At 38.6% G+C, this 27,307-nt stretch overlaps 4 protein-coding genes across 4 annotated transcripts; all 4 read left to right on the top strand.

Annotated features, from left to right (window-relative positions):
* Positions 1 to 1,511: 1,511 nt before the first annotated feature.
* LOC137742344 (uncharacterized) lies at positions 1,512 to 5,366 on the top strand. The gene is made up of 4 exons (XM_068482192.1): positions 1,512 to 2,330; positions 3,041 to 3,810; positions 4,079 to 4,237; positions 4,731 to 5,366. The coding sequence occupies exons 1-4, from the start codon at positions 1,602 to 1,604 to the stop codon at positions 5,227 to 5,229; spliced, it is 2,157 nt and encodes a 718-aa protein (XP_068338293.1). The 5' UTR covers positions 1,512 to 1,601; the 3' UTR covers positions 5,230 to 5,366.
* Positions 5,367 to 7,358: 1,992 nt separating this feature from the next.
* LOC137741426 (uncharacterized) lies at positions 7,359 to 8,919 on the top strand. Its single transcript, XM_068481142.1, has 2 exons — positions 7,359 to 7,848; positions 8,758 to 8,919. Exons 1-2 carry the CDS (start codon positions 7,430 to 7,432, stop codon positions 8,801 to 8,803), a joined length of 465 nt encoding a protein of 154 aa, XP_068337243.1. The 5' UTR covers positions 7,359 to 7,429; the 3' UTR covers positions 8,804 to 8,919.
* Positions 8,920 to 12,956: 4,037 nt separating this feature from the next.
* LOC137743605 (E3 ubiquitin-protein ligase RSL1-like) lies at positions 12,957 to 16,019 on the top strand. Its single transcript, XM_068483531.1, has 3 exons — positions 12,957 to 13,816; positions 14,552 to 15,324; positions 15,681 to 16,019. Exons 1-3 carry the CDS (start codon positions 13,031 to 13,033, stop codon positions 15,793 to 15,795), a joined length of 1,674 nt encoding a protein of 557 aa, XP_068339632.1. The 5' UTR covers positions 12,957 to 13,030; the 3' UTR covers positions 15,796 to 16,019.
* A 4,756-nt stretch (positions 16,020 to 20,775) lies between these two features.
* LOC137743818 (uncharacterized) lies at positions 20,776 to 23,990 on the top strand. The gene is made up of 6 exons (XM_068483755.1): positions 20,776 to 21,248; positions 21,680 to 21,877; positions 21,990 to 22,229; positions 22,357 to 22,574; positions 22,849 to 23,103; positions 23,480 to 23,990. Exons 1-6 carry the CDS (start codon positions 20,807 to 20,809, stop codon positions 23,756 to 23,758), a joined length of 1,632 nt encoding a protein of 543 aa, XP_068339856.1. The 5' UTR covers positions 20,776 to 20,806; the 3' UTR covers positions 23,759 to 23,990.
* Positions 23,991 to 27,307: the final 3,317 nt, after the last annotated feature.

Raw genomic sequence — 27,307 nt, 5'->3', positions numbered from 1 at the left:
CGAAGTTAAGCGAGAAGGGGGCTTGAGCAATCCCATGATGGGTGACCCACTGGGAAGTTGCTCGTGAGTTCCCAAAAACAAAACTGTGAGGGAATGGTAAGCCCAAAACAGACAATATCGTGCTACGGTGGTGGAGCGGGCCCGGGAAGTGATCCGTCCCGGGCTGGGATGTGACAAGTACTGTCATATGAATTTCTATTATCAAATTATTTATATATGTAAAAATATATAATATATAATAGCAATTATGAAAAAAAAAAAAAAATTTGTGTAATAAAATAATAACTTAATTTGAGTAAAATTAAAATAAAAAAAATGTCAAAATGCCATATAGGCTGTCAAATTCAAATTTTATGTTTAAAATTTGACATTTCCTTTTTTGGAGATGGTCTTACTTCTCAATAATAGTTACAAATTCGCAAGAAAGCATCATTCTATGTTGTCTGGACTAAAATAGCAATAATGTCTCCTAGAAATATTGGAATCACGAACCATAAAATTCTCCATAAACTAGATGTCCAAATCTTTCCCAACATATAAGGCTCAATATTTGGTTCGTCTCGAGGAATTACAGTTTAATATTTAAATTTCACAGATCTGCACAACAAATCTTTGATTTTGGTATGTTTGAACTAAAATAGCAATAATGTCTTTTAGAAAAATCAAAATCACGAACTGTAATTTTAGGGCAATGCTAAGGGATCATCTATTTAAATCATGTTTTGTAAATTATATGATGTGGGTGGAGCCAAAACAATTCGAAAAATTATGAAGATGACACCTGGACTTTTACTCGAAAAAGACAAAAATGTTCTTATTAAATTAACGAGGCTCATATTTAATCTACACACAGTTCAACATTCTTAAAGACGTGAGCACCTAACTACAACTCATCAAACTCTCATGCCCCTGCCTATGGCAAGGAGAGAGAAGATTCGAATTTAACACCGTTCTACATCAAAAACATAAATTCAAAGACAACAAATATTCCCAAAGTGAAACATTTCCATTCTAGAATAGAAGTACAACCATGATTGTGGCTAGTGAGGAAGGAATAGAAATTGAATGGTGCTACCAAAACATACGATACTTTCAATAATTTTAAACAAATATCTAACCGTTACAAAGTATAAAACATCTACTATTTCAAATCAGAACTTTTTTAAGTACTCCCGAGTATTGGATGCAAATTAGAGCTTTTTTAAATATTTCGAAATATAAGGTATGTTGAAATTTTGACCCAAGGAGAACATACTTTATCAACAACAAACTTTACAACACAAATGATCAAATTTTACAACAAAAAGGGACTTGGATCCTCTCTTGAGCCCAAGGAGAGGATCCTCCGAACCAAAGAACTTGGGGCCGTTGAATGAAAATTCAACGGTTACAGAGAATCCTTTTAAAGTTATAATAATTATAATCCTTAGATGAAATAAGAGGATGCTCTTCCTGAGATCAGGTGAGTATCCAAGTCCAACAAAAAGCCCCAAAAAAACATTAAAATCGATACTCCGGAGCACCCGAAATTTTGCACCCGAAAACCCCCGAACATCAACCTATTATCCGACGCAACGACACTCATCCCTCTGTCAGTCTACATGGCAACCAGAGTCTCACCCGAAGACGACGACGTATTCGTCTCGGTCTCCGAGCAACGCCGCGAGTTTATGGAAGCCAAAGCCTTAGAGTCCGACATGGATCTCGCCTTCCACCTCCAACTCCAAGAGGCCTTTGCCGCCTCCCTCACCCTCCAACCCTCCTCCTCCTCCGCCCAATCCCTGGAAAAAGACACCGTTCCGATCATCCCCGACACTCCAACCGTCGTCTCCATCCAGTCCGGCGAACTCGCGAGGCTGGAGCAGGAATTGAAAGACCGCGAGCAGAGCGAGATCGAAATGCGGAAAGCCAGAGAGGATATCGAGCGTCGGATTCACGACGATCAGGTCGCGAGGGAGATCATGAGGATTCCGGAGGAGGAGTGGGAGGAGTCCGGCGAATTCTTCTCCATGCCGTTCGGCGAAGGATCATCCTCGTCGTCAGCGTTGGCGAAGAGCGTCGAGAGCGAGAGCGTATTCAGGCTATACTTCAAGGGTTTGGTGAGCGAGGAAAGGGTTGGGAAGGAGAGGGCGGCACTGGCAGGAATTGGGGTGGCGCTGTGCGATCCGAGGGACAATTTGTTGCTCGAGGTCAGGAAGCCGCTGATTGGGACCGGGACGAGCAGCAGTGCGGCCCAGTTGAAGGCCTTGATCGAAGGGCTGAATGCTGCTCTTGCTTTGGATTTGAAGCGCCTCACCTTCTTCTGTGAGAATCGGCACATTTTCCAGTTTGTGAGTTGCTCTCTTCTCTTTATCTGCGTCTCTGTTGTGGGTTTTTGATGAAATGTAGTTTTTGTGGTAAATTTTAGGAATTGAATTGTGGGTTTTGCGTTTCAGTACTGTTCTATCTTAGAAGTTTAGAACACTAACAAAACTTTCGAAATTCGATAAACGGAATGTGTAGTATCCATGGTGGACAGGATAATGCACTCACTCTGAGAAAGTTTAGTTGTGTTTTGTTAGTATTTGCTTAATTAAGCTTCTATGCTATATTTGGTTATGGAATTTGACACTGACCTTTAATAAAACTTTCGCGAAAGACGAATAAAAGATGCAACTTGTTATTTTTTATAGTTGCAATGTTCTTGGAATTGTATGTGGGTTGTGTGAATTTTTATCTCCAATCCTGGACAATAGTTTGAACCTTCATTTTTCAGATGCACTTAATGAAATTTGATTGAACAAATTCACTGTGAGAAATTTTCTTCGTGTTCTCAGCATTTGCTTAGTTATTCGTCTGTCTTATAATTGATTATGGACTTTATGGTTTGAACTTATTAGAGAGAATGGAATATGTTATGAATTATGATATGGCATAAGCAATGTTGTTTTATTTATGTCGAAACCAAGAATGTTGGATCTGCTAGTTACTATGCTTGAGTCTCTTTACACCCATAAATGGAGCTTTGTTGGCATTTGAAATATGTATTTTACGTATGTAGATAACTGGTAAATGGACAGCAAAGCAGCGCAAGGTAGCAATGCTTGTCAGTCAGGTTAAGAGCCTTCAAGCAAAGTTTACAGTTTGCAATCCAATTCTTGTGCCCCGATTTGATATTAAATTTGCATTTAAACTAGCAAGAGATGCAATAGATTCTCAGTCTCAGACTAACCAGCCTGCACAATCTATCACTTCCAAGAATGTGAATGAGATTTGCGTGATATGTTTGGAAGCTACTGATGTTAACCAAATGTTTTCGGTTGATGGCTGCCTGCATCGGTATTGCTTTTCTTGTATGAAACAACATGTAGAGGTGAAGTTGCTTCATGGGATGATTCCTAGATGCCCTCATGAAGACTGTAAGTCTGATCTTACTGTTGATAATTGTGCAAAATTCTTGACACCTAAACATGTGGAGACTATGCGCCAACGCATAAAGGAAGCTTCAATTCCTGCCACAGAGAAAGTTTATTGCCCGCACCCCAGGTGCTCCGCTTTAATGTCAAAACGTGAACTTTTACAAGACGTGAAATCGCGGGATGTGGAACTATCAGGAGTTCGAAAATGCTTGAAATGTCAGTGCCTTTTTTGTATCAATTGTAAAGTCCCTTGGCACATTAACAGAACATGTGCCGACTACAAAAGGTTGAATCCTTATCCCTCAGAAGATACAAAGCTAAAGTCTCTTGCCTCAACGAATCTGTGGCGCCAGTGTGTGAAGTGCAACCATATGATTGAACTAGCTGAAGGTTGCTACCACATGACTTGCAGGTATTTACTATTTAATATTATTTTCAGTAAACTAAAAACCTGAGAGAATAAGATTTATTGTAGCATTACAATCTGTTTCTGTCTTTGAGGTGTTGCACACACTATTGATGTCATAACTCGAAAATTAAAAGGTCATACCTTTGGCTGTTATATGAAAACTGTTGTATTATATCGTAATAGAAAATTTGAAAGCTGTTGTATCAAGTTTGCAAGCGGCTCTATCTACGTCATTTTATTACTCATCCTAATGCATTGATGTCTTTTGCAGGTGTGGGCATGAGTTTTGTTATAATTGTGGAGGCGAGTGGAAAGACAAAAAGCCAACGTGCTCATGCCCACTATGGGATGAGGGTAATATTTTGCATGATGAAGATGATGAAGATTTTGATTTTGATGAAGAGGATGTGTCAGAGTCAGATTCCGAGGGGTATTATGATTCTGACTCGGTCATAGTGTTCTAATAACATCGCCCTCTAAAGAGGCCTTACCTCAAATTTTCTCTGTTCGGAACATATTTTATAATATTTATGTCAATATATATTGTGGAAAGTATGAATCGAATTTCTTTATTTTGATTCTCAACTGCTTGTTCACAAGGCTTTTTCATCTCTTAATTATTGTATAGAAAGGAGAACATACAGTGAAAAAGAGCCTGCACTGCCACAATTGAGCTCATAAATAACGTCACAGGACAGAACGTACAGTTGATGATTACGGTGGACACACTAGTATAGTGAATATGTTTTATATGTTTTGTGTGTTGTGTGTGTTTCAGACTGTACCATCGTTTGAGATTTGTGTTATTCTCGGTATTATGCTTATCGTAATTGAAATCTATCGAAGATGTATTCACTTAGTTTGCAAGTAACTATGCTTATGGCATTTCGGTAATCACGTTCGTGCTGTTATTGCTTTTGCAGACATGCTCCTGGGTTTTGCAATGACTGTGGACAGTCTACAGACTACACAGGAGCATGTTTATGCCCAGTTTTGTTTGAAGATGATATCTTGTTTGACGGAGATAGTGATACTCAGGAGTTGAAAAAAGATGAATATGAAGGTGAAGTTAAGGATGAAGGCCCAGAAGAAGACGGATATGAAGATGAAAGTGGGCAGGAGGTTCAGGAAGAGAAGCATATCTTGCCTGCTGAAGATGGTAGAGATATTGATGAAGAATATGAGGAAGATGAGGAGTTCTGTGACTCTGACTGCGAATGCTATGAAGATGAGGTTCATGAGAAAGAGGTTCGAGAGGACGTTCAGGATGAATGGTTGGAGCATGGTCAGGAAGACGAGAACTTCTATGCGGAAAATGATACAGATTTTGGTGACGAATATGAGGAAGATGAAGAGGAGTACTGTGACTCTGACTGCGACCGCGACTGTGACTGCTACGACTCTAACTCAGATTACTACTGATAAACAAAAATATGGCTGGTAATCTTCGTACGAAGTAACCCGCAGAAAGGGGGGGAAAATGGTGTTTGAAGTGTCAACAAATTGTTTTATTTTTTTGTTCCCAATTGCTTGTCCACGAGGGTTTCTCTCCGCTTATATTACCATCTATTTCCATTCCTTTTTTCACTCTTTTCTTTTCGTCCTTTTTCTATATAAAATATTCAAATAAAATATTAACATGGTTTAATCGTAACTGTTTAAATATGAGGGAAGAGAAAGGGAGAGAGAACCTAATCCTTTATTTTGAAAGGCTTTTTCAGCCAGTTTTCTTTAGTAATACGTGCAATAGAATACGTGAATAGCTGCAACTGAAAATAGAAGATTTACTTCTTGTGAAAGTTAAATTCAACTGCTAAAACATGTGTGCAGCATGGGAGCCAAACCTCCTTTTTATGGTCTCGTTCTTCATCACTTGGATCCCTCTCTTTCATATCAGCTCATTGTTAACGTTTCTAGCATTTTATCTTTTTATTCTAGTTCAGTTGTTCCCTCAATCACAAGAATTGTCACTTAGTTGTATGGTTTAGTGGTATTTTTCTTTACTTGTAAATGAGAGATCTTATGTTCGATTCTCACCAAAAGTAAATTTGAATCACATTATTGCTAGCCCATTGTGAGGCTAAGCCCCTTTCTCCTTAATGAAGATAATATTGTTTGTTAAAAAAAGAAATGTAGTAATATCATTTTATGTAAGGAAAAAGCTAGGGAGACATGCTTGTATGTAGACCGAGTAATGCTAGGGAGAGATCATCTATTTAAATTATATCTTGTAAATCATAACGTGTATGAAGCTAAAAATAATGCGAAAATTTATGGAATTGACACATGAGCTTTTCTCCGAAGAAGACAAGAATGCCTCATTAAATTGGTGAGGCCCATATTTTAATCTATACGTAGTTCAACATTCTTAAAGACCTGAGCAGTTGACTACAATCTCATCGAGCACCTGACCATGACGAGGAGAAAAGTCAAATATATTAAAGATGTGATTAATTACTAAATCTTATCTTTAATACTCGCCTATTTGAAGAACAACTATATTTGACTAAGGATATTACAAGATAATTTCAAGATATTATTTATTAAATAATATCTTTGGGATAATTTTTTCCTCATCCATCTTACGGATGATTTACTTTGGCCAATTGGATGTTGACACGTGTCAGGGCAAACTCTACATGTGGTTGGCCTGGCAAGTACCCATCTTCACCAATTCTGATAAGGATTGGGAAATTTTAGTTAAACCTATAAAACTTCTTTCTACATCCCAAATTAAATTTTAATTTTAAATTGTATTTTTTACCCTATTGCATAATTGTCATCAAGTACAAATGAAATTACAATAAAATTAAAATTTATCAATAAACTCACACTCAATAATTAAACCTCATCATTAGCAATATTTATTCTACGTTCATCCTGACTAAAACCAAGAGCTCTCATAAAGAAAAACAAGCTCTTTTTCATCCATGGATTATGATTTTGAAGTTTTGAATCTTCTAACTAAACCATGAATCGATTTATGCAAGTTTTTTTCTTGTTTGTTTTCAATTTTTTTTAGAGTTTAGAAACAAGAATTGGTGATTGTGGAGTTTCTTATATTTTGTGCCCTCTTCGTATGTCCCTTTGAATTGCATCTTTTACTTCAACAGTAGTTACAAATTCGCAAGAAAGTATCATTCTACGTTGTCTGCACTAAAATAGCAATAAAGTCTCTGGAAATATTGGAATCATGAACTGTAAAATTCTCCATAAACTAGACGTCTATATCTTTCCAAGCATATAAGGTTCAATATTTGGTTTGTCTCGAGGAATTACAATTTAATATTCAAACTTCACAGATCTGCACAACAAATCTTTGATTTTGGGATGTCTGGACTAAAATGGCAATAATGTCTTTTAGAAAAATCAAAATCATGAACAGTAATTTCAGGGTAATGCTAAGGGATTATCTATTTAAATCATGTTTTGTAAATCATATGATGCAGGTGGAGCCAAAATAATTCAAAAAATTCTGAAGCTGACACGTGAACTTTTACTCGAAAAAGATAAGAATGTTCTTATTAAATTGACGAGATTCACATTTCATCTACTTTCACTCCAAAAAAATAAAAATAAAGCACATTTCGTCTCCACCGCCCGATCATGGACGTTCGTACGAATGGAGACGACCTCGACACCATTCTCTCCGAGCAGAGAGCTCATGACGGCCAAAACCCTAGACTCCGACCTCGAAATGGCCTGCAAACTCCAAATGCAGGAAGCCATGACCACCTCTCTAGCCGTCAAACCCTCGTCGGCTTCGGCTTCGAGTCCGCACAACCTTCTGCCTCCGTCGCCGCCCCACGACGGCTCGAATGACGCCGTATTAGAATTGGCCGCCACTCTTATGCTCGAGGACGTCGAGCGGTTCGCTCAGGAGCACGAGGACCACGACCGCACCGTTAATGAGACGGCGGAGCTGGAGGCCATCGTTGAAGGGCTTGACAACGCTCTCGCTCTGGACTTGAAAGCTGTGACCTTTTTCTGTGATGACTACATGATTTACCAATATGTGATGACTACATGTTTTACCAATATGTGAGTTTTAGCAGTTAAACAATCGCTTTTTACTTATCAATTTTTTTGGGGAATTAATTTAATTTTTTGGTGCTTTTTGTTTGGAATTATTGGGTGAAAGTTAAAGATAATAGTGTTGACTTGTTGCAATCTTTGGTTGTATGAACTGGTGTGTATTTTGGCATGTGGGGCATTGCCACTACACATCGTGTGGGTTTAGTGGGAAGTGTGACAAAGATAGTTGAATTGACAATTTCTAGCCTTAGACCATAGTTGTTGAACATGGATATCAATCGTCGTGATCTGCTTAGTCGGCTTTTAGTTAAGCGGTTCGGTTGGCTTAATTTGTTTAAGTGCAAGGTAACAAATGCTGCTCTTTAATTTTTGAAAGTGTTTGGAACTGTTAAATTTAGCTGCAGAAGCTGCAAGGTCTGATCCCGAGCAACTTGATATTTGAGATTTGGGAGAACAAATAGTTGTTTTGATAATCCTGTCCTGAAGTTTCGAATCCTGTCCTGAAGTTTCGAAGTGCTATGTTAAACATTTTGCTCTTTTTGCTGCTCTTGTGTGACGAAGCCGACTATTAGTATCAGTATGTTGGAATTTCGTATTACACTATCAGCAATGCCGTTCGTGCAGGTGGATGATTTTGTTACTGTAATAAATTTGTTATCTTTTCTTCGCGTTGTATTCCGTCAAGATTTGCTGCTTCTGTTAATTATGTATTTTGTTCATCCAAAAGGAAACAAATCTATCTAGAAAACCGGATTTCTGATGCTTTCTTTATTTATTTTTCTTGTTATCCATAGTATAATCCATGTCTTTGCTATGACAATCATTAGTCGTGTTTATTGAATAAAGCATGCTTAGCATAACAGAACATTCTGTTTGGTGCTACTTACGTAGATGATTGACATCTTAAAAATACAGGTCACAAACAGATTGCATCCTGGAAACAGCAAGGTTGCCACGTTAGTCAATCAAGTGGCTCTTCTACGGAGAAAATTTGTATATTGCATTCCTTCTCTTGTGGCACGGAGTGACATTAAGTTTGCACGTAAACTTGCAAGAGAGGCTAAGTTTCTCAGATTACGTGGCATGTGGAAACTGGCAAAGGAAAGAGTTTGAAGGAGACGTGTGTAATTTGCTTTGAAGAAACTGATGTTGCTAAAATGTTTTCAATCGATGGTTGTTTACACAAGCATTGCTTTTCCTGTATGAGACAACATGTGGAAGTAAAGTTTTTGAATGGGATGGTGGCAGTGTGCCCTCACGAAGGCTGTAAAACTGAGGTGAATATTGGCAGCTGCGCAAAATTCTTGGCTCCTAAACTAGTCGAGGCTATAAGCCAAAGAATCAAGGAATCTGCTATTCCTGTTACGGACAAGGTTTTTTGCCCAAATCCCAGGTGTTCTGCATTAATGTCTAAAAAAAAGGTCTTAGAATATTCTGGAGCAAGGAGATGCATGAAATGTCAGTAGTATTTTTGTATCAATTGCAAGGTTCCTTGGCACTTCAATATGAACTGCTATGATTACAAAAGATCACATCCCTATCCCCGTCCAGAAGACCAGTTGATGAACTCTCTAGCTACAAAGAAACGCTGGCACCAGTGCGTCAAGTGCAACCATATGGTCGAACTTGCTGAAGGTTGTTACCACATAACTTGCAGGTATTACATTCCTCTTCTCCCTGCTATCTGACTAATCTTTTAGTTGTTGTGTTGTTTTTGTTGTATCTTACATAAAATTAACAACTTTGTGAGAGAGGACGGAAATGAGAAAAAGATAAACAAAATATACAGACAGTGAACTCGAGATGATCTAAGTGCTGGCAAGTTGTGATTACAAGAGCCAATCTATGCGTGTTGGTCTAATTTACATTCTCAGATATTTCCTTTGCTAGCTTCAAACTGTCTTTTCTCTTCTTTTAGACTTTCACACACGAAAAGAAAAGCTATTGTTTTCTGGGTGCTGCTATTTTTGCTTTACAACAATCCTTGCGGTTTGTCGATGCTTGCATTGTCTTTGTAGATGTGGATTTGAGCTTTGCTATACTTGTGGTGCTCAATGGAAGAACAAGAAAGCAACATGTAACTGCCCAATCTGGGACGAGCGTAATATCATACGTGAACAGCCAAGGCACGCACAGCCATTTATACGTGAACAGCCACGGCAAGCACAGCCAATTATTTGTGAACAGCCAAGGCAGGCACATCCAATTATACGTGAACAGTCATGGTAAGCACGGCCAATTATACATGAACAGCCACAACAAATGCGGCCACGACGATGATCATGACTTATATGGCTTGTCAGATAACAACTGAAAATATTTAGGCTAATAGTCTTCTTTTTTTTGCGTTTTCTTTTCATTTTGTTAATGTTTGGGACATTAATACATGGCTTTTCTATCATGCACACATTACTGTGCGCATCAAGTGAGCAGGCCCCAAATGAAATCAAATCCCAGCCTTTGATTTTTGTAGCTTAAACATGAGCGGCTGTAATGAGTTGAGGCCGGCCGATGCTTGGCCCGGACCTAGGACAATTAGCCCTATAAGTTGGAAGATCCGAGCTTAGTTAGCCGGACCAATAGACTTGGTTCAGCCTTACCAGTGGCCCAGAATTTCTGTAAAACAGGCCTATTCAATCTATCATGTATGAAGAAATGAATGTCAACGGCTGAATTTTGCCACGTCGTTGAAAAGTAAAAGACGGATTAGTTGTAAAGGAAACTTATAATTTCAAAGCCTCCCATTCAACTTTTGCCTTCAATGACAAAATTTAGAAGTTATGTCCATTTCTTACTTCCACATTTATTTAATTTAATGAATTATCCAATTCAATTTTGTTTTAGAGACCCAATGAGATCTACTATCATAGAGGTAAACAACATTCTCCTTGCGAATAAAAGTTGCATTCAAACTTCATACATTGAAAACCATAACAAGTCAATACTCCGAGTCTTTTTTATTTTATTTTCATTCAATAATATATTTGTTGTATACCTAATTTACTGAACTATTCTAGAGGGAATAGGTAGAGGGGGCTAGTGGCAAGAGAGACAGAGTAGAGAGATTTAATTGTGAGGTGTATTGTTTTCCACCCTATTGTGCTTTATTTATAGTAATAAGGAAGGTTAATTCTTTACCCTAATAGAATTACAACTCTAATAGGATAATATCTAACCCTAGATAATCTTCTAAAGATATCTGAAATACTTTAGGATTTACACAATCACATTCTTAAATTAAATATGACTGCAACACTCCCTCTTGAGTGTGTAAATACTCAAACAAAACATCGCATTAGGTCTTCAGTAGATGAAGTAGATCAGTTCATGAAGTCGTCGGCACAACGGGCGAATGGGAGTTTCGAATTAAAGAAAGTATGCACTGGTAGTAAAACTCACAAAACCTTGTTATGGTAAAACCTAAGGAGTTACAAAACCCATAAACTAAGGAGAAAAGTGAGAAATATGCATAATGTCTAAAACAAACATCATACGGGACGAAAGTAATGAACCTCAAAGAGTATGATCATCCCATGATGGGTGCCCTATCAAAACCTCGTTAGGTAGCAAAAATCCAGTGGGAAAAATGCTCCTAATTGTAGGGAAAAAAGTACATTAAGATCAAGTGAGTATATTTCGGGATACTCCCTCTGAGTTAGACATAACTTTTAAATAAGAGAACTATAAGCAATTCAAACATAACTTTTAAATAAGAGAACTATAAGCAATTCAACTCAGATAATTTACGCATATCGATTCTTTGGTTGTGTTTCTGAAAATTAGACTTGGGCAATGCCTTGGTGAAGAGATCAGCCAGGTTGTCCTGGGAACGAAATTGCTTGACTTCAATGTTCTGATGTGTTGTTGCTGGTGAGAATAAAAGAACTTTGGCTCAATGTGTTTGGTGTTGTCTCCCTTGATGTATCCCTTCTTCAACTGCTCGATACGTGCTGCATTGTCTTCAAAGATCGTCGTAGGAAGGTCAATGACAGTAGAAAGACCATTATTGCTTTGAATATTTTCCACGACTGCTCTCAACCTAAAGCATTCACGCGAGGCTTCATGTAAGGCGAGAATCTCAACATGGTTCGAAGAAGTCGCAACTAGAGTTTGCTTGGTAGACCTCCAAGATATTGGGGTGTCTTCAATGGTAAAGACATATTCCATTTGAGAATGTGCCATATGTGGATCAGAAAGATTGCGCACCACTTATGCTATGCAAGAGACTGAAGCAGAATGATCAATGATGAGCCCACAGAAGTTCATGTATGACATCGATATGCATCAGCCTAAAGAATTTGAAATCAGGAGGAGATACTCATCAGGAGAAGCATAAAAAACTGATCAAGATTTTAACGAGTCAATCAAAGACTTGTGGTCATCCAAGGAAGAGTGTTGTAAATGAGTGGATGCCCACTCAACAAAGAGGATGAATGTGGTGGCAAATAAAAAAAAAAGAAAACTAATGAAAATGACTTGAAAATTATGAGTTTTAACCAAAATGACAAAAAGGTGTTGTAAGTGAATAGTCTTAAAAGTGACTTTTTAGAGTAAAAATGTTATTTTCGTTAAAAATGAACAATACCGAGAATATTTCGTTAAAATTTCCGATAAAAAAGGGGGACCAAATATGGTGGCTGCACAAAAGCAGCACTATGGTTTTTTAAATATCATTCCTTTGCCTATAAACAAGAAAGAGGAACACACAGGCTATGTACAAAGAAGCCATACGGCAGAAACAGAAGGAAGAAAGAAAGAGGGAAAAAAAAAAAATAGTGAGACTTATTTTTGTATTTCTATTGTTTCATATTATAAATGAAAATACTATTGCTATTCTAAAGATATATTCCAGTCACACTAAATATAGAAGAACCTCATAAATTTCATGTCTTGTTTTATATATTTTACTACACATACATTGCTGATTTTACAACAAATTACAATATGGTACGGTATAAAAGAATAAAAATCTGTTTAAAAGGTTAATCAACATTAGTCAAAGTAATTTTACAAGACACGTGGCTGAAAAATCTCTCCTGTTTCCTCTCGACCTTCCCTAACAAGGTTCCGCTTTTTCCCCCCCTTGATTTTTTCTGTCGCTTTCACTCCCCAAATACAAACCCAGTCTCAGCAGCAAAAGAAAAACAACCACTCTGCCACCCTTCTCTCCGAGCAGCGCAGAGAGCTCATGGCGGGCCAAACTCTAGACTCCGATCACGAAAAGAGGCCGATCATGGATTATCGTACGGACGGAGACGGCCTCGACGATATTCTCTCCGAGCAACGCAGGGAGCTCATGGCGGCCCAAACTCTAGACTCCGACCTCGAAATGGCCTTCAAGCTCCAAATGCAGGAAGCCATGACCGCCTCTCTCGCCCTCGTACCCTCTTCGAGCTCGCACAACTCTCCACCTCCGTCGCCGCCTCACGAATGCTCATACGACGCCGTCTTGGACATAGCCGCCGCTCTGATGCTGGAGGACGTCGAGCGATTCGCTCAGGAGCGCGAGGACCACGAACGCACGGTATTGGAAATGATGAAGGCGAAAGGCGATCTCAGCCGTCGGATTCACGATCAGAAGTTCGCCGTCGAACTCCGCGACGTGCCCGAGGACTACTGGGCCCAGCACGGCGAGTATTACGAGCGTCCGTACTGTACGGACGGCGCGTCATCGTCAAAACCTGCGGTGGTGGTGGAGACTGAGAATTTGAGGCTGTATTGCAAGGGTTTGGTGAGCGAGGAGATGGTTAGGGATGTCAAGTCCGTGGTGGCCGGGGTGGGTGTCGCGATCTGCGACCCGATGGACAATCTGATATTCGAGGCGAGGAAGAATCTGGAGGCGGTGTTTGACGGCGTCGTGCTGAGCAATGAGGCGGCGGAGCTCGAGGCCATCATTGAAGGGCTTAACAAAGCTCTCACTCTTGACTTGGAAGCTGTGACCTTTTTCTGTGATGACTACATGATTTACCAATATGTGAGTTTTAGCAATTAAACAATCGCTTTTTAATTATCAATCTCTTTGTTTTGTGAATTTAATTTAATATTTTTTGGGCTTTTTGTTTGGAATTATTGGGTGAAAGTTTGTGTTTTTTGTTGGAGACAACAGTGTTAGACTTTATTGGCTTGTTGCAATCTTTGGTTGTATGAACTAACTATCGGGTATTTTGGTATATGGAGCATTGCCACATTGTGTGGGTTTAGTGAGAAGTGTGACGAAGGTAATTGAATTGACAATTTCTAGTCTTACTCCGTAGTTGTTGAACCGGGATTTCAATCGTAGTGATTTGCTTTGTCGGTCTTTAGCTTAGTGGTTCGGTTGGGTTAATTTGTTCAAGTGCAAGGTGACAAATGTTGCTCTTTACTTTGTGGAATTGTTTGGGACTGTTAAATTTAGCTACAGAAGCTGCAAGGTCTAATATATTTGGGATTTGGGAGAATTAACAGTTGTTTTGATAAACCTATCCCGAAGTTTCAAATTGGCATGTTGAACATTGTGCTCTGTTTGCTGCTCTTGTGTGTTAAAGCCAGTTATTAGTTTCAAATCAATTTGTTAGAATTTTATACGTAACTCTCATCAAGGAAGCATATCCAGAAAACCCATGTGTTTGATATGATGGTTGTTTTTTTGTGTTCATGAATAACGCATGGTTTAACAGAAAATTCCAATGTGGTGGCACTTATGTGGATGATTGACATCTTACAAATACAGGTCACAAACAGAGTGCAACCTGGAAATAGCAAGGTTGCAACGTTGGTTAATCAAGTGGCTCTTCTACAGAAAAAATTTGAATATTGCAGCCCTTCTCTTGTGGCTCGTAGTGACATTAAGTTTGCACTTAAGATTGCAAGGGAGGCTATTGTTTCTCAGATCACCTGGCAGGCAGAAACGAGTGAAGGAAAGAGTTTGAAGGAGACTTGTGTAATTTGCTTTGAAGAAATTGATGTTGCTGAAATGTTTTCAATCGATGGTTGTCTGCATAGGTATTGCTTCTCTTGTATGAAACAACATGTGGAAGTAAAGTTTCTGAATGGGATGGTGGCAGGGTGCCCTCATGAAGGCTGTAAAACTGAGGTGAATATTGATAGCTGCGCAAAATTCTTGGCACCTAAACTAGTCGAGGCTATTAGCCAACGAATCAAGGAATCTGCTATTCCTGTTACAGACAAGGTTTATTGCCCAAATCCGAAGTGTTCTGCATTAATGTCTAACAACGAGGTCTTAGAATATACCAAAACTTCTTTTGTCGGTGCTGAGCAATCTGGAGCCAGGAGATGCAAGAAATGTCTTTACTATTTTTGTATCAATTGCAAGGTTCCTTGGCACTTCAATATGAACTGCTATGACTATAAGCGATTAAATCCCAATCCCCGCCCAGAAGATCAATTGCTGAACTCACTGGCTAAGAAGAAACACTGGCGTCAGTGCCTCAAGTGCAGCAATATGGTTGAACTCGCAGAAGGTTGTTACCACATAACTTGCAGGTATTACTTCCCTCCTCTCGCCTCCTATCTGACTCATTTTTTAATTGTGTTGTTTTTGTGATCTTACATTATATTAGCAATTTTTTGAGAGGGGAATGAAACGAGAAAAGGATAAACAAAATATATAGTTAGTGAACTCAAGATGATCTAGCTGCTAGCACGTTGACTACAAGAGCCTATTTATGCGTGCTGATCTAATTTACGTTCTTACATATTTCCCTTACTAGTTGCAAACTGTCTTTTCTCTTCTTTTACCTGCAATAGAAAAGTTTTCTCTTCTTGTTTTCTGCGTGCTGATAATTTTTTCGCTTTACACCAATCCTTGCGGTTTGTCCATGCTTGCGTTGTCTTTGTAGATGTGGATACGAGTTTTGCTATACTTGTGGTGCTGCATGGAAGAACAAGAAAGCAACATGTACATGTAAAATCTGGGATGAGCGTAACATCATACGTGAACAGCCACAGCGATGATCAGGATTACCATGACTCTCTCTTGTGAGATTACAACTGAATATTTAAGCTAATAGTCATAGTTGTTGTGCTTTCCACTTTTCCGTTGTTTTGGTTATTTGGTATGGAAAAAAGATTGGTGTAAGATGAGTGAGAACGGTTTTAGAGGACCAAAATTGGCGATGCTAATCTAATACATTGCCCAATTTTTGTAAATGTTTGGCATATTATGTTTTCCTCTTGCATTTAGCGTGCATCCTCTTTATGTTTTGAGATCAATTCTGTCTTCTGGTCAATCTATATGCTGAATCAAGACGGATGCCAAGTTGAAGGTAAAAGGGATTAGTTGTGGAGGAAACTTTATTTGACCTTCAGCGTTACAAAATTTAGGAAGTTGCATCATTTTCTCGCTTCAATAAAGTTAGTGAATTATCTAATTCAATTCAATCATAGACACCAAACGAGGTCTCCTTGTTAAGATCCTATCTTATTGGGCTTGACCCGTTTAAGTACAATAAGCCCATTTAGATATCCAGGGTTGTAGTTTCCTCCACTTGTATGTATTTAGGTCTCTTGCTACTCATTTCAGAACCATGAAAATATTGAATGTTTTAGTTTTATCGTTTCTATCTAGTTCTCCCCCTTCGTTCCCTATGGATCCCATCAATCCTACCCTGGAAGCTCTTTCTCCTACCGTTCAACTTCAACAATTTTGGCATGGTTGAACCCTAACCGTGATGTAACCACCACGGGGTGATTCATTGGTTAGAGATGAATTTCAAGTTTGTATTCCACACAGCACATTCTGGGTTCTATTCTTGGTGCCGGTGAATCATATGATGGTGGCCAAGAGGAGGCTAAAATGCCTCTCTGTGAGTCTACATGATCTCTAAAATGATGAAATGTCATGGTAAAGCTACAAGCTGGTTCTTTAATAAAAAAAATTAAAAAAATTAAAAAAATAAATAAAAAAAAAAAAAAAAAAAACCACCCCCAATTGATAGGTTGGTTGGTGTGCCCTAGTTTTCTGTATCCATGTGTGAATGTATGTAAAACTAATTTTAGTAGATAAAAACAACGAATCAACCAATATATATGCATCCCAAAAATATAAAGAGAGAGATTCTCACATGTAGATGTAGCATGTAGGTGTGATTCTAGATTCTTCCAATCTATATGATGTGGTGTCCGTCAATCATTATTATTATTATTATTATTATTTATTTGATAAGATTAGTAATATTATAGGAGTGAGGACCACCAAACCACCAAAATGATTGATTCCACCACCAAGCTTCCATGGGGCCTTGTTTGCCCAAAAGTTTTTGAAGTGTCATCGCTGTCGTGTGCTAGTGCTACTACCACACTTTTGCTGACTTTTTCAGTGCTCTTCAAGTCTTTATGATTCCATTTATGTGTTGAGCAGGATTTAACAAGATTGAAATTTGAGTGTTCTATGATGGACTCTCACTTTTTAGTGACAACTTCAAAGCCACAATATGCTTACATTATTGCTGAATTTAAAAATATTCAATATTTATATGTTCATCAAACAACGCCCATAAATTTAGTTTGATTTAATTGAAAAAAATTTCTTTGAAAGTTGGAAAGAATTTCATACATTATTTTTAATTTCTCACACAACCCTCTTTATTTATTGTCATCAAATTGAATAATTCAAATAAAATCAATAACCATGATTAAATAGGGGCGTGCAAGAGACTAAAAATGGTGTGATAATCACTTCCCTTTCGATTAAGCATAAAATTACTTGAGTATCCATGCAACCAAGAAGAAAATAGATATTTTTGATGGTCGGAAAGACTCACGGAGGCATCTTTGTCTCATCCTGGCTACCATTGTGTGATTCACTAGCGTCGGGAATCGAATTCAGGACGTGTAATGTGAAATACGTGAATATAATTTGTCTCCAACCACTGGATCACCCCATGATGGTTAGAAAAGTGTGTTAATTAGATGAGACTAATGTTGACATCAGCATTGCCCGAAAGATGCCATAAAGAATTTTAGGGCGGAAAATACTTGTCATTTCTCCTTGCAAGCAAATTAGAGTTTAATGTGTCTGCAGAAATTTATTTATTTGTAATTTTAATAAGTTACTTTTACATGTGAGTCGAATATACGCAAAGAGACACTATATGTCCAGATTACTGTATGCGTCTATTATATTACTAGTGATGTCATTCTTTGTCTATTTTTGTTGGAAGAGAATGATAATTTACATTCTCTATCTTAAGCTTTGATTATTAGATTAAAATGATGATGCGTAACTGATTGCGTTAGTTTGTTTTCCTTTCGATTCAAAAGCTAGAAACGAGAATATTGTGCTAATGTCGTTTGTATGTTTATATTTGGCCTATTCTGAACATCATTTATACTCATAAGCTTAGATAAATTCGGGTAATAGCCACTCAGCTTAGATAAATTCTGGTGATATTTCTCTTCGCTTAGAAGTGAGAGGTCTTATGTTCAAATCTCGTAGATGGCGAATTCGATATCAAATTAGGTTGTCCATTGTGTGGTTTAGCCGAACTCCCCCTCTCCCTTAGTAACTCGACTTCATATACTTTCGTTAGGGCCGGCCCTAGAGCAAAAACTAAATTAGGTCCTTGTCACTGTAAAATTTCCATAATACCTAAATGTGTTGCGGCTGCCATTTTCGTTATCTCTGTCCTTTTTGTGTCCCCTCTCACCTTCACACCCAAATATGGTTATTTTTCTACCAGGACTAAAATTTTTATTTGTAGGTACTCTAAATAAGATAATTCTTTCTGGAGCCCATGCCGGCCGCTCTTCGTGGCCTACCTCCTGGACCGGCGTTGACCATGGTAGTATTGCATCTTCGGTGCAAATTCTCATTCAAAGAGACACTTTTAAATAGATTATGGTCGATTTGCCGCTTAGTACTACAGTTTAGCGGTATTCTTTTTTACTGGTAAGTGAGAGGTCTTAGGTTCAATTGTCGTAAAAAACGAATTTGAACTAGTTTATTGCTAGCCCATTATGGAGCTAAGCTCATCCTCTCTCTTTAGTGTATATAATATCCTTTTTTTTTTAAATACAAAAAATAAAAAGATTACGGTCGATTTATATACCCTAGTAAAGAATGGTAGACTGGTTAACCTAGCAACTACAAATATGAACCCAAACACATCATTTTGCAAGTCCCATTTTACAACCTTAAAAGAAAAATTCTCATGTTACATAAATTCCTAATCAATTCACATAGGCTAACATAGGTGCAAACAAACATTTTACATGGTGTCTTACATACGGGTTTTTATATTGTGCACCAGGTTTTTTTTCTTATGCACCGAGATTTTAGACCGTTGAATTTTTTTAGACTCTTTTGACTAAATAAAAAAAAAACAAATCCTTATCCTTTAATATCTGGTACATATCGTAAACTACAACACGGTAGCATTAAAAAAGAAATTGGATAAGCCACGGTTATTCAGTCATTTCGGAGACCGGGAAGATTTACAGAGGCATTTCAGCTTCCATCTGCCCACAAGTCTGGCTTCTAAAGAAGAAGCGGGTTTCAAACTCAAGACCTCTAATTTTTAATTTGAAGTAAAATGTTGTTTAGGAATAGATAATAGAGTTATATGAACATTATCAGATGAATTTGTGGTGTCTTGGTGATCACCAAAATATCAAACTAAGCTATTGTCCGCGTTTTACTTTTTGGTACCACTCTATTGTAGTCATATTACAACGACTTCACAAGCCATGGACTAAACTCACCAATCAAAAAAAAAAAAAAAAAAAAATTACTATTACTATTATTATCTTAGAGGGAGGGAGATCAGTAAGAACCAAACCCGTGCACCCTTACATAGTATTATTGTTTTTCGTTATTGTAGTAAAGCATCATTTGCACTTCAATTGGAGTTTTGATTCCAAACTTGACTTACTAAATATTGACTTTTAAACCTGTTAGAATATTAATCATTTTACATAATTCCGTTAGAACTTCGACCACTTGTTTACAACTGATTTTTTATTTATTACAAATGTAAATTTTAACAAAGTCATCCAGACGAGAACGATTGATACAAATTGTGAAAATCTGAGCCGTTGAAGTTGGAGCACCAACGTTCTAATATTTTCGAATATTTCCAAAGACGTGGCCGGCGTTGGCGCTGGCTCTGAAAGAAACGAGATCATCAGGATCGCGAGGAGAGAGAGATTGTGTGCAGGCGACAAAAGGCAGATGATGGTCGTTACCGCCCCACCAACCGCCACTTCCGCTATGTATTATTCTACTGACGCACTGACAAAACGGATTTCCACCGTTAATCTCTACCTCAGACCCACTGCTGGCCCAACCAGAATTACCAATTCCTCACTGCCCACGACATCCGATCCCACGCGATCCAAAAAACAACCCATAAAAAATTACGGAAATAAATTCCATCAATAAAAAATGGGTAAAGAACGATTAAAAATTTAAACTAAATCATTTATTCTATAAAATTTAATTTATAAATTTAAAGAAAAACTAATGAAAAATATTTAAAAATTTTGAATTTTGACCAAAATAACAAAAATGTGTTGTGAGTTAATAGTGTCAAGATTGATTTTAAAAGTAAAAATATAATTTTTCGATAAAATATGTTATCAGAATCATTTGGTTAAAACTTCTTAAATTTAATCTAGTAATATTATTGCAGTATCACGAGAACGTAAAACGAAAAGTTTAGGTGAAAGATCGCGCAAAACAAAAATAAAAAGCAAATAAAAACAAGAGTAAAAATATGAAATTTCCAGAAAACAAAAACGAAAATTCCACTGCAAGTCTGCAACTGCAAGAAACCAAAAAGGCCACCCGCTTTCTTTTTCGCACTCCACTTTTTCTCACCCTTTCGTTTTCAACCTTTCCACCCTCAATTTCTACCCACATTTCCCTTTTTTTTCTTAAATTTTTTCTTCAAAAACTAATCTCTCAATTTTCAACTCTCCATTTTTTCTTCCATTTCTTCGTTGGCCGCTGTTGCTCTGTGATTCAATGTCGGAGCCGGACACTGAACCCGAATTCTACGCGGGCCGGCCCAGGCCGTGGCTACCCAATGATCTTGTAAACGGGGGTGGAAGTAGCACGGGAAGGGCAGTGTATGGCGCCGTTCCGGGTGGCGTGGCTATGAGCCACAATGCGAGCGAGCCGGTTCCGCCGGAGACGCTGGGGGGACTGGTGCGGGAGTTCCCGAAAGCGGCGGCGGAGATGGCGGTGGAGTTCGGGAAAGGGTGCAGGGATGTAGTGCGGCAGAGCCTAGGGAATCGGGACTCGGTGTTGCGGAGGAGCTTGGGGAAGGTGAGGGGGTCGTACTTGGGGAAGAGAGTGACGCAGCTTCGCAGGAAATTGCGGTTCGTGAACGAGTATCTGCCGGAGGATAAGGACCCGATTCATGCTTGGTTGGTGATCGTGTTGGTCTCGCTTCTTGCTTTTGCAGGTGTGTGAGTGTGTGTTGTGTGCGGTCGTTTATCCGCTGTTTGGTTGCTGAGAAAATTCAGGACTAACAGATTTTTTTTTGTTGGATAACTTGTGCTTGTTATGAGTTTTGAATTTTTATTTAATTTATATTTTTTTTCAAGATATGAACGGGAAAATCTTCTGACTCGAGTTTTTGTTGAAATGTTTAGCTTGTGTTTGGATGCTGAGAAAATGAAGGAAAATAGGACCTGAAATTTCATTTTGCAATGCTCTAATTTACTGCATGACCTATTTCCTTTCTCGAGAACCAAACAGAATATTCTGGAAATCCTGGAAAATTTCCGGGAAAATGTCATATAGCATATTTGGTGTCATTTTCCAATTTCTTAGTAATAATTTGGTCTTTGAAATAAGTATGGATCTTACTGACATGAATTTACCAATTTCCAGTGTTGTATGTGAATACCGAAGCTACTCCTTCTAGTCCTGCGCCCGAGATTAAGAAGATGCACATTCATCCACCGAGGGCTGCCCGTGTAATGCTTCCAGATGGTAGATTCATGGCATACAAGGAGCAAGGTGTTCCAGCTGACAGAGCTAGATTTTCAATCATTGCTCCGCATTCTTTCCTATCATCTCGGCTTGCAGGTTGTACATTTTGGATGTTGAAAACAAAAACATACTGCATCTGCTTTATCGTCCATGTTCTTTGTCGCATGAATGCATCTGCTTATTTTTGTGACATTCTTCTGAAACTTAGGAATTCCTGGACTTAAGCCTTCCCTGTTAGAAGAGTTTGGCGTTCGCTTGTTGACGTATGATCTTCCTGGGTTCGGAGAGAGTGATGCTCATCCCGACAGAAACCTTGAATCTTCAGCAATGGATATGTTGCTCTTAGCCGATGCTGTTGGTGTCAATGACAAGTTTTGGGTTGTGGGATACTCGAGCGGAAGCATGCATGCTTGGGCAGCACTAAGATACATTCCTGATAGACTTGCAGGTATCAATGTCACTTCTATATGATGTTCCTTGCAAGCTTTCCAAGTATTGCAAAGGTTTGCAAAATTATGGGCACAAATTTTAAGCTATCGGTGTTTTGATAATCCGTAGTGACCTTTAACTTGCAGGTGCAGCCATGTTTGCTCCAATGGTGAATCCGTACGATTCAGTCATGAACAGGGAAGAGAGACGCAGGACCTGGGGGAAATGGACGCGAAGCAGAAAATTTTTGTACTTTTTGGCAAGGAGTTTTCCTAGATTTCTTTCTTTCTTCTATCACAGAAGCTTCTTGTCTGGAAAGCACGGACAAATCGATAAATGGCTGTCATTGTCACTGGGAAAGAGGGTGAGGATCATTATCAACATTTTGTTTACAGATTGAAATATTTACAAATCTTACAACTAAATTTCGATTATTACAACAAATGCATATGTTCCTCGTATAAGTTGGAGACTGATCCGGTCTTGGAGGTCTTCTCTTCTAACAATGCAGAAAATGTTACATGGTTGATCCCTCACTTGTCACGGTTTCCATGTCATTCGGCTCCCATTTGTTTGTGTTAAATGATTACCACAATGACTATTGTTTTACCTGTATGAGTTTTCGTTTTGTTCTCCAGGATAAAGCTCTGATGGAGGACCCAATCTACGAAGAATTCTGGCAAAGGGATGCGGAAGAATCAATTAGGCAGAGAATCTCGAAACCCTTCGTGGAGGAAGCTGTTTTGCAAGTGTCAAATTGGGGTTTCAGCCTTGCAGACCTCAAATTGCAGAAGAAAGAACAAGGGAAAGGCGTGCTAAATTGGATTAAGTCCATGCTCAGCTCAGCTCAGGAAGAATACATTGGCTTCCTTGGCCCAATACACATATGGCAGGTCAGAAGCATCTCCGTCGTTTACATGTTTGTTTGAGCTATCGATACTTTTACTGCTGAGATACTTGATAACAATGAGATCAGTCATTTGACAGGATTGTTCTAATTGAGTTGCTCTTCCTCATGCTAACATAAGAAAGGTTTGAATTACTACTTGTCCTAAGTTAGTCGAGGGAAGATTCAGAAAGTAATGTATGGCGTAACATACTCGTAGACAGATTTCTGGTGATAGTTGTTTCCTTGTAACCACAACGAATCTCTTGCCATACAATGGCTTCATTCAAACTATACAGAGCGTTTTGTATTTTTCATCGGAGGTATTAATTTTCGGTTAAATTTTGTACTAATCCAGACCATTCTCCTCCAATGTTTGACAGGGGATGGACGATAAGGTGGTCCCACCATCGATGACTGATTTCGTTCACCGGATTTTACCAGGAGCTGCGGTACATAAGCTTCCATACGAGGGCCATTTCACCTACATCTACTTTTGTGATGAATGCCATAGACAGATATTCACTACACTCTTTGGAACACCACAAGGGCCGCTGAAGTTCACAGCAGAAGTGAATGAAACACGTCTTGAAGGTAATACTGAAGAGCAGGAAGAAGAGGTAGCGCTTGGTGATTCTGTTCCGGCACTAGCCGAGGCATGATTGCTCTAGTTTACTTCAGAGAGGTACAATGTATATATCATAGGGTTACTACGTTACTTGTACAGCTGAAAAAATAAAACAGAGAGGATAGAGAGAAAAGAAAGAAAAGTTAAAGGCATCGTGTTAATTCTCTTGCTCAGAGTTTTGGGATGTTATTAGGGGGTTTCCTCTTTGGGAGGAACCGTTGGTCAAGAACAAAAATATACAAAGAAATCATATCGTTCTGAATTTCAATCGGGTGCTCAAGTTTTCATTCATTCAGCGCCTCCAAATGATTGATTGTGCTAACCCTAACCGCTCGCGTAATGCACGAATGCTGTCGTTATTTTCTGATTAATATGTATGCTGCTTATGGCTCGTTGGCGCTTGCTCTCAATGTGTTGGATGAAATCCCGCAGGGGAATTCTGTCACTTGGAATGTCATGATACATGGTTTGGCAAATGGAGGGAGCTTAAAGTGGCTCGGTCTCTGTTTGATCAGATGCCGGAGCCTACTGTTGTGTCCTGTACTGCTATTATTGATGCGTACTCGCGCATGAATCAGCCCCAGGAGGCTATTGCTTTGTTTCGGAAAATGGTTGTTGAAGATCTTATTGAACCTACTCGGATTACACTTCTAGCCATATTTCCGGCTGTTTCGGTTCTTGGGGCTCGTAAGATTTGCCAATCACTTGCTTATCACCAAAAAGTAAATGACAATTTAAACCAAGCCATAAATTTGTCTACGAATTTCATATCAGTAGATATGCTCTTCTTCTCCAACAGATTTCATCATCTTAAAAGAGTAACATAAAAGTTGCTCTATCACTTGATATATTCAATTAATAACAAACATCATACGTCACTAGGCGATGCATGAATGAATGGCTACCTGAACTGGACTCAGCAATTTCATCACGGTCTTTCTATAAATGCCAACAAAGTGGGATTCACTTTATCCTTGGACAATAAATTAATGATCAACTTCGTAGTTGATGCATCTGCAGAAAAACCCCTCTCCACCATTTCTTCAATAAGCCTCACAGCCGTTGATGTCTCGTTGTTATTGATAAGCCCTCGGATAATTGTGTTGTATGTGCAACCATACGAAGAACAACCTTTCTCTTCCATTTCCCTTAGCAAGTTTTCCGCTTCCCTTGTTAGCCCCCCTTTACATAATCCACGAATCATTATAGTACATGTCTTGACATTAGGCTGATTTCCTTTTGACGATAAACAACGAAAGAGATCCCATGCATATTCAACTTTTTTAGCTCTGCACAAACCTTCAATAAGAATAGTGCAAGTTACAATATCAAAATCCAACTTCTTTCCCTCCATCTCTTCCAACAATTCAACTGTCTGGAAGTTGTTTCTTTTTACAAACGCCATGCAATAAAATAGAATAAGTTTGAATGTCTGGAAGTTGACCACAAGCTTGCATTTGAGAGAACAAGTTCTGTGCATCTTGTGTTCTCCCCATCTTGCAAAGCCCATCTATAAGACTGTTATAAGTAATAGTATTTGGAACCACTCCCCTCTGAGACATTTCCAGAAAAAGCATCATCTACCCTTTAATGCTTACAGTACCCATTTATCAATATGTTATAAGTACAAGCATCAACCATGCAACCTTTGCTAAGCATTACTTCAAAAACCTTTTTTGCCTTGCCAATTTCTCCTTGCAAACAATAACCATCTCTGAGTCTGAGTCTGCTGCTGCTGCCATAACCAACCTTCAAAGAAAGAGAATAAGAAGCAACAGCAGCTGTTGTTGCTCGCATCATCTCCAGTGAGTCAGCGAATTCGTGCGCAAATCTTCTTTCCGATAAACTTTTGCTGAGGATGATTTATGGAGGGAAGAATCTGCTTGAACCTGTTAGCATGATTTTCCTATTTTTGGTGAAAACTGACTCATTCACTATTCTAAAAGGTCCCTCTCTGGATCCCGACATCACGACCATTTATCGTATATCGTTCGGTCAGTTTTCGTTTAGTATTATTTATGTTTAATCTTAAATTAAAAAATTCAAAATGATTTATAAATGTACGATGTATGATAAACAATTAAGATGTAACGACTCCTAAAATCTCCACAATTTGAATCCAAATAGGATCCCAATCCCTTCATAAAAACTAGCTTATGCCCACACAATGTGTATAAAATGGAAGGGAGACGTGGGAGTGCGGAGAGTAGAGAGAAATGCTTTTTACTTTTTATTTTATTTTATTTTTATTTTATTTTAAATATTACATTATATTTGAACAAAGGAAATAAACTTGGAATTTGGATAAAAATCATATTTATAAATTGACATGTGTTGTGATCATATTTAGAATAAGAATGTGATTGTGCAAATCCTGGTAACTATAAGAATGTATCTTATATTCATATTAGGAGTTGATTACCTATTAAATGTTCTAATCCTAAAGGTAAAGGTTTTTGCCTATCCTACTACTATAAATAAAGGCACAATAAGGTGAGTCAAACACACCTCACAATGAAATCACTATCTCCTCTTTCTAATTGCCGTCGGCCCCCTCTTTTTCTAAACCTAAGATCATTCAATCAAATAGGCTTACAACACGTTATCAGCACGCTCTTGCCAAAAGCTGAGAAATTGACGGATCGTAGGAGGAGGCTATCTTCTACAAAATTCAAAGGCTTATATTTGTTTTCTGCTAATCAGGTACGCTTAAAATAAAAGAAGATATTTGAAACGTCTACAAAGCATGAAAACATTCCCCATGGTACATGAACCCCTCTATATTTATATTTTCCTTACGATATATATATCGTATATGTTCATATATTTGTCAATATAGATATATATATATATATATATATATATATATATTTGTTTCATGCATTACGTAATTAAATTGCTCTGTGGAATTTGTGAGTCAAAGTATATTCATAAATTAGAAGCAAATCTAGGGTTTGTAAAACCTTACGCATGTTGGGAAAAAAAAAAAAAAAGGGAAAATTGGACATGGTGCAACACACCCACCTCACCACCGTCGACAAGGTAGGTGGCCTGAAGCCCAGCTGACCATCACAGCAATCAAGCATCGGCTTAGGTTCAATCTCGACAGGGCCTGAAGCTTGGGCAACACTAAACTGTCTTGGCCCGACTACTAGCAAGCTTTTATGCTTGCTGGGCCTTGTGTTGCTCTGGCCCATAGCCATCCAACCAGCTCAGTTGGCTGGGTCTTTTCCCCAGCCCAAAGATAAAGGCTTCAGCTTTAGCTGGGCCTCCCGTGTGCTAGTCTACAAGCTAGCGTCTGCTGGGCCTGAACCCGTGCCACCGCCTTTGGCCCAACACGCTAGCCCTTACGGCTGGGCTTACCCCCTAGACCTCTTGCCTGCAGCCTACTTTCAAGCTCTTTTGCTCACGACACCCTGCCCAATTTTGGGCTATGGTATTTTCGACCCAATAGAGGAGTCAACTGTTGAATCTTGCCCACCAAGTTAGCAATGAATCTCCTTAAGAAGTTGACTTTCCCTAGTAGCCTTTGCAATTGTACTTTTTGGTAGGAGAAGGTGACTTTATTATAGCCCAAGCCTTA

Source organism: Pyrus communis, chromosome 8, assembly GCF_963583255.1.
Source record: "Pyrus communis chromosome 8, drPyrComm1.1, whole genome shotgun sequence".
In the NCBI taxonomy this organism is placed as follows: Eukaryota; Viridiplantae; Streptophyta; class Magnoliopsida; order Rosales; family Rosaceae; genus Pyrus; species Pyrus communis.
This window is presented reverse-complemented; position numbering and strand designations above follow the sequence as displayed.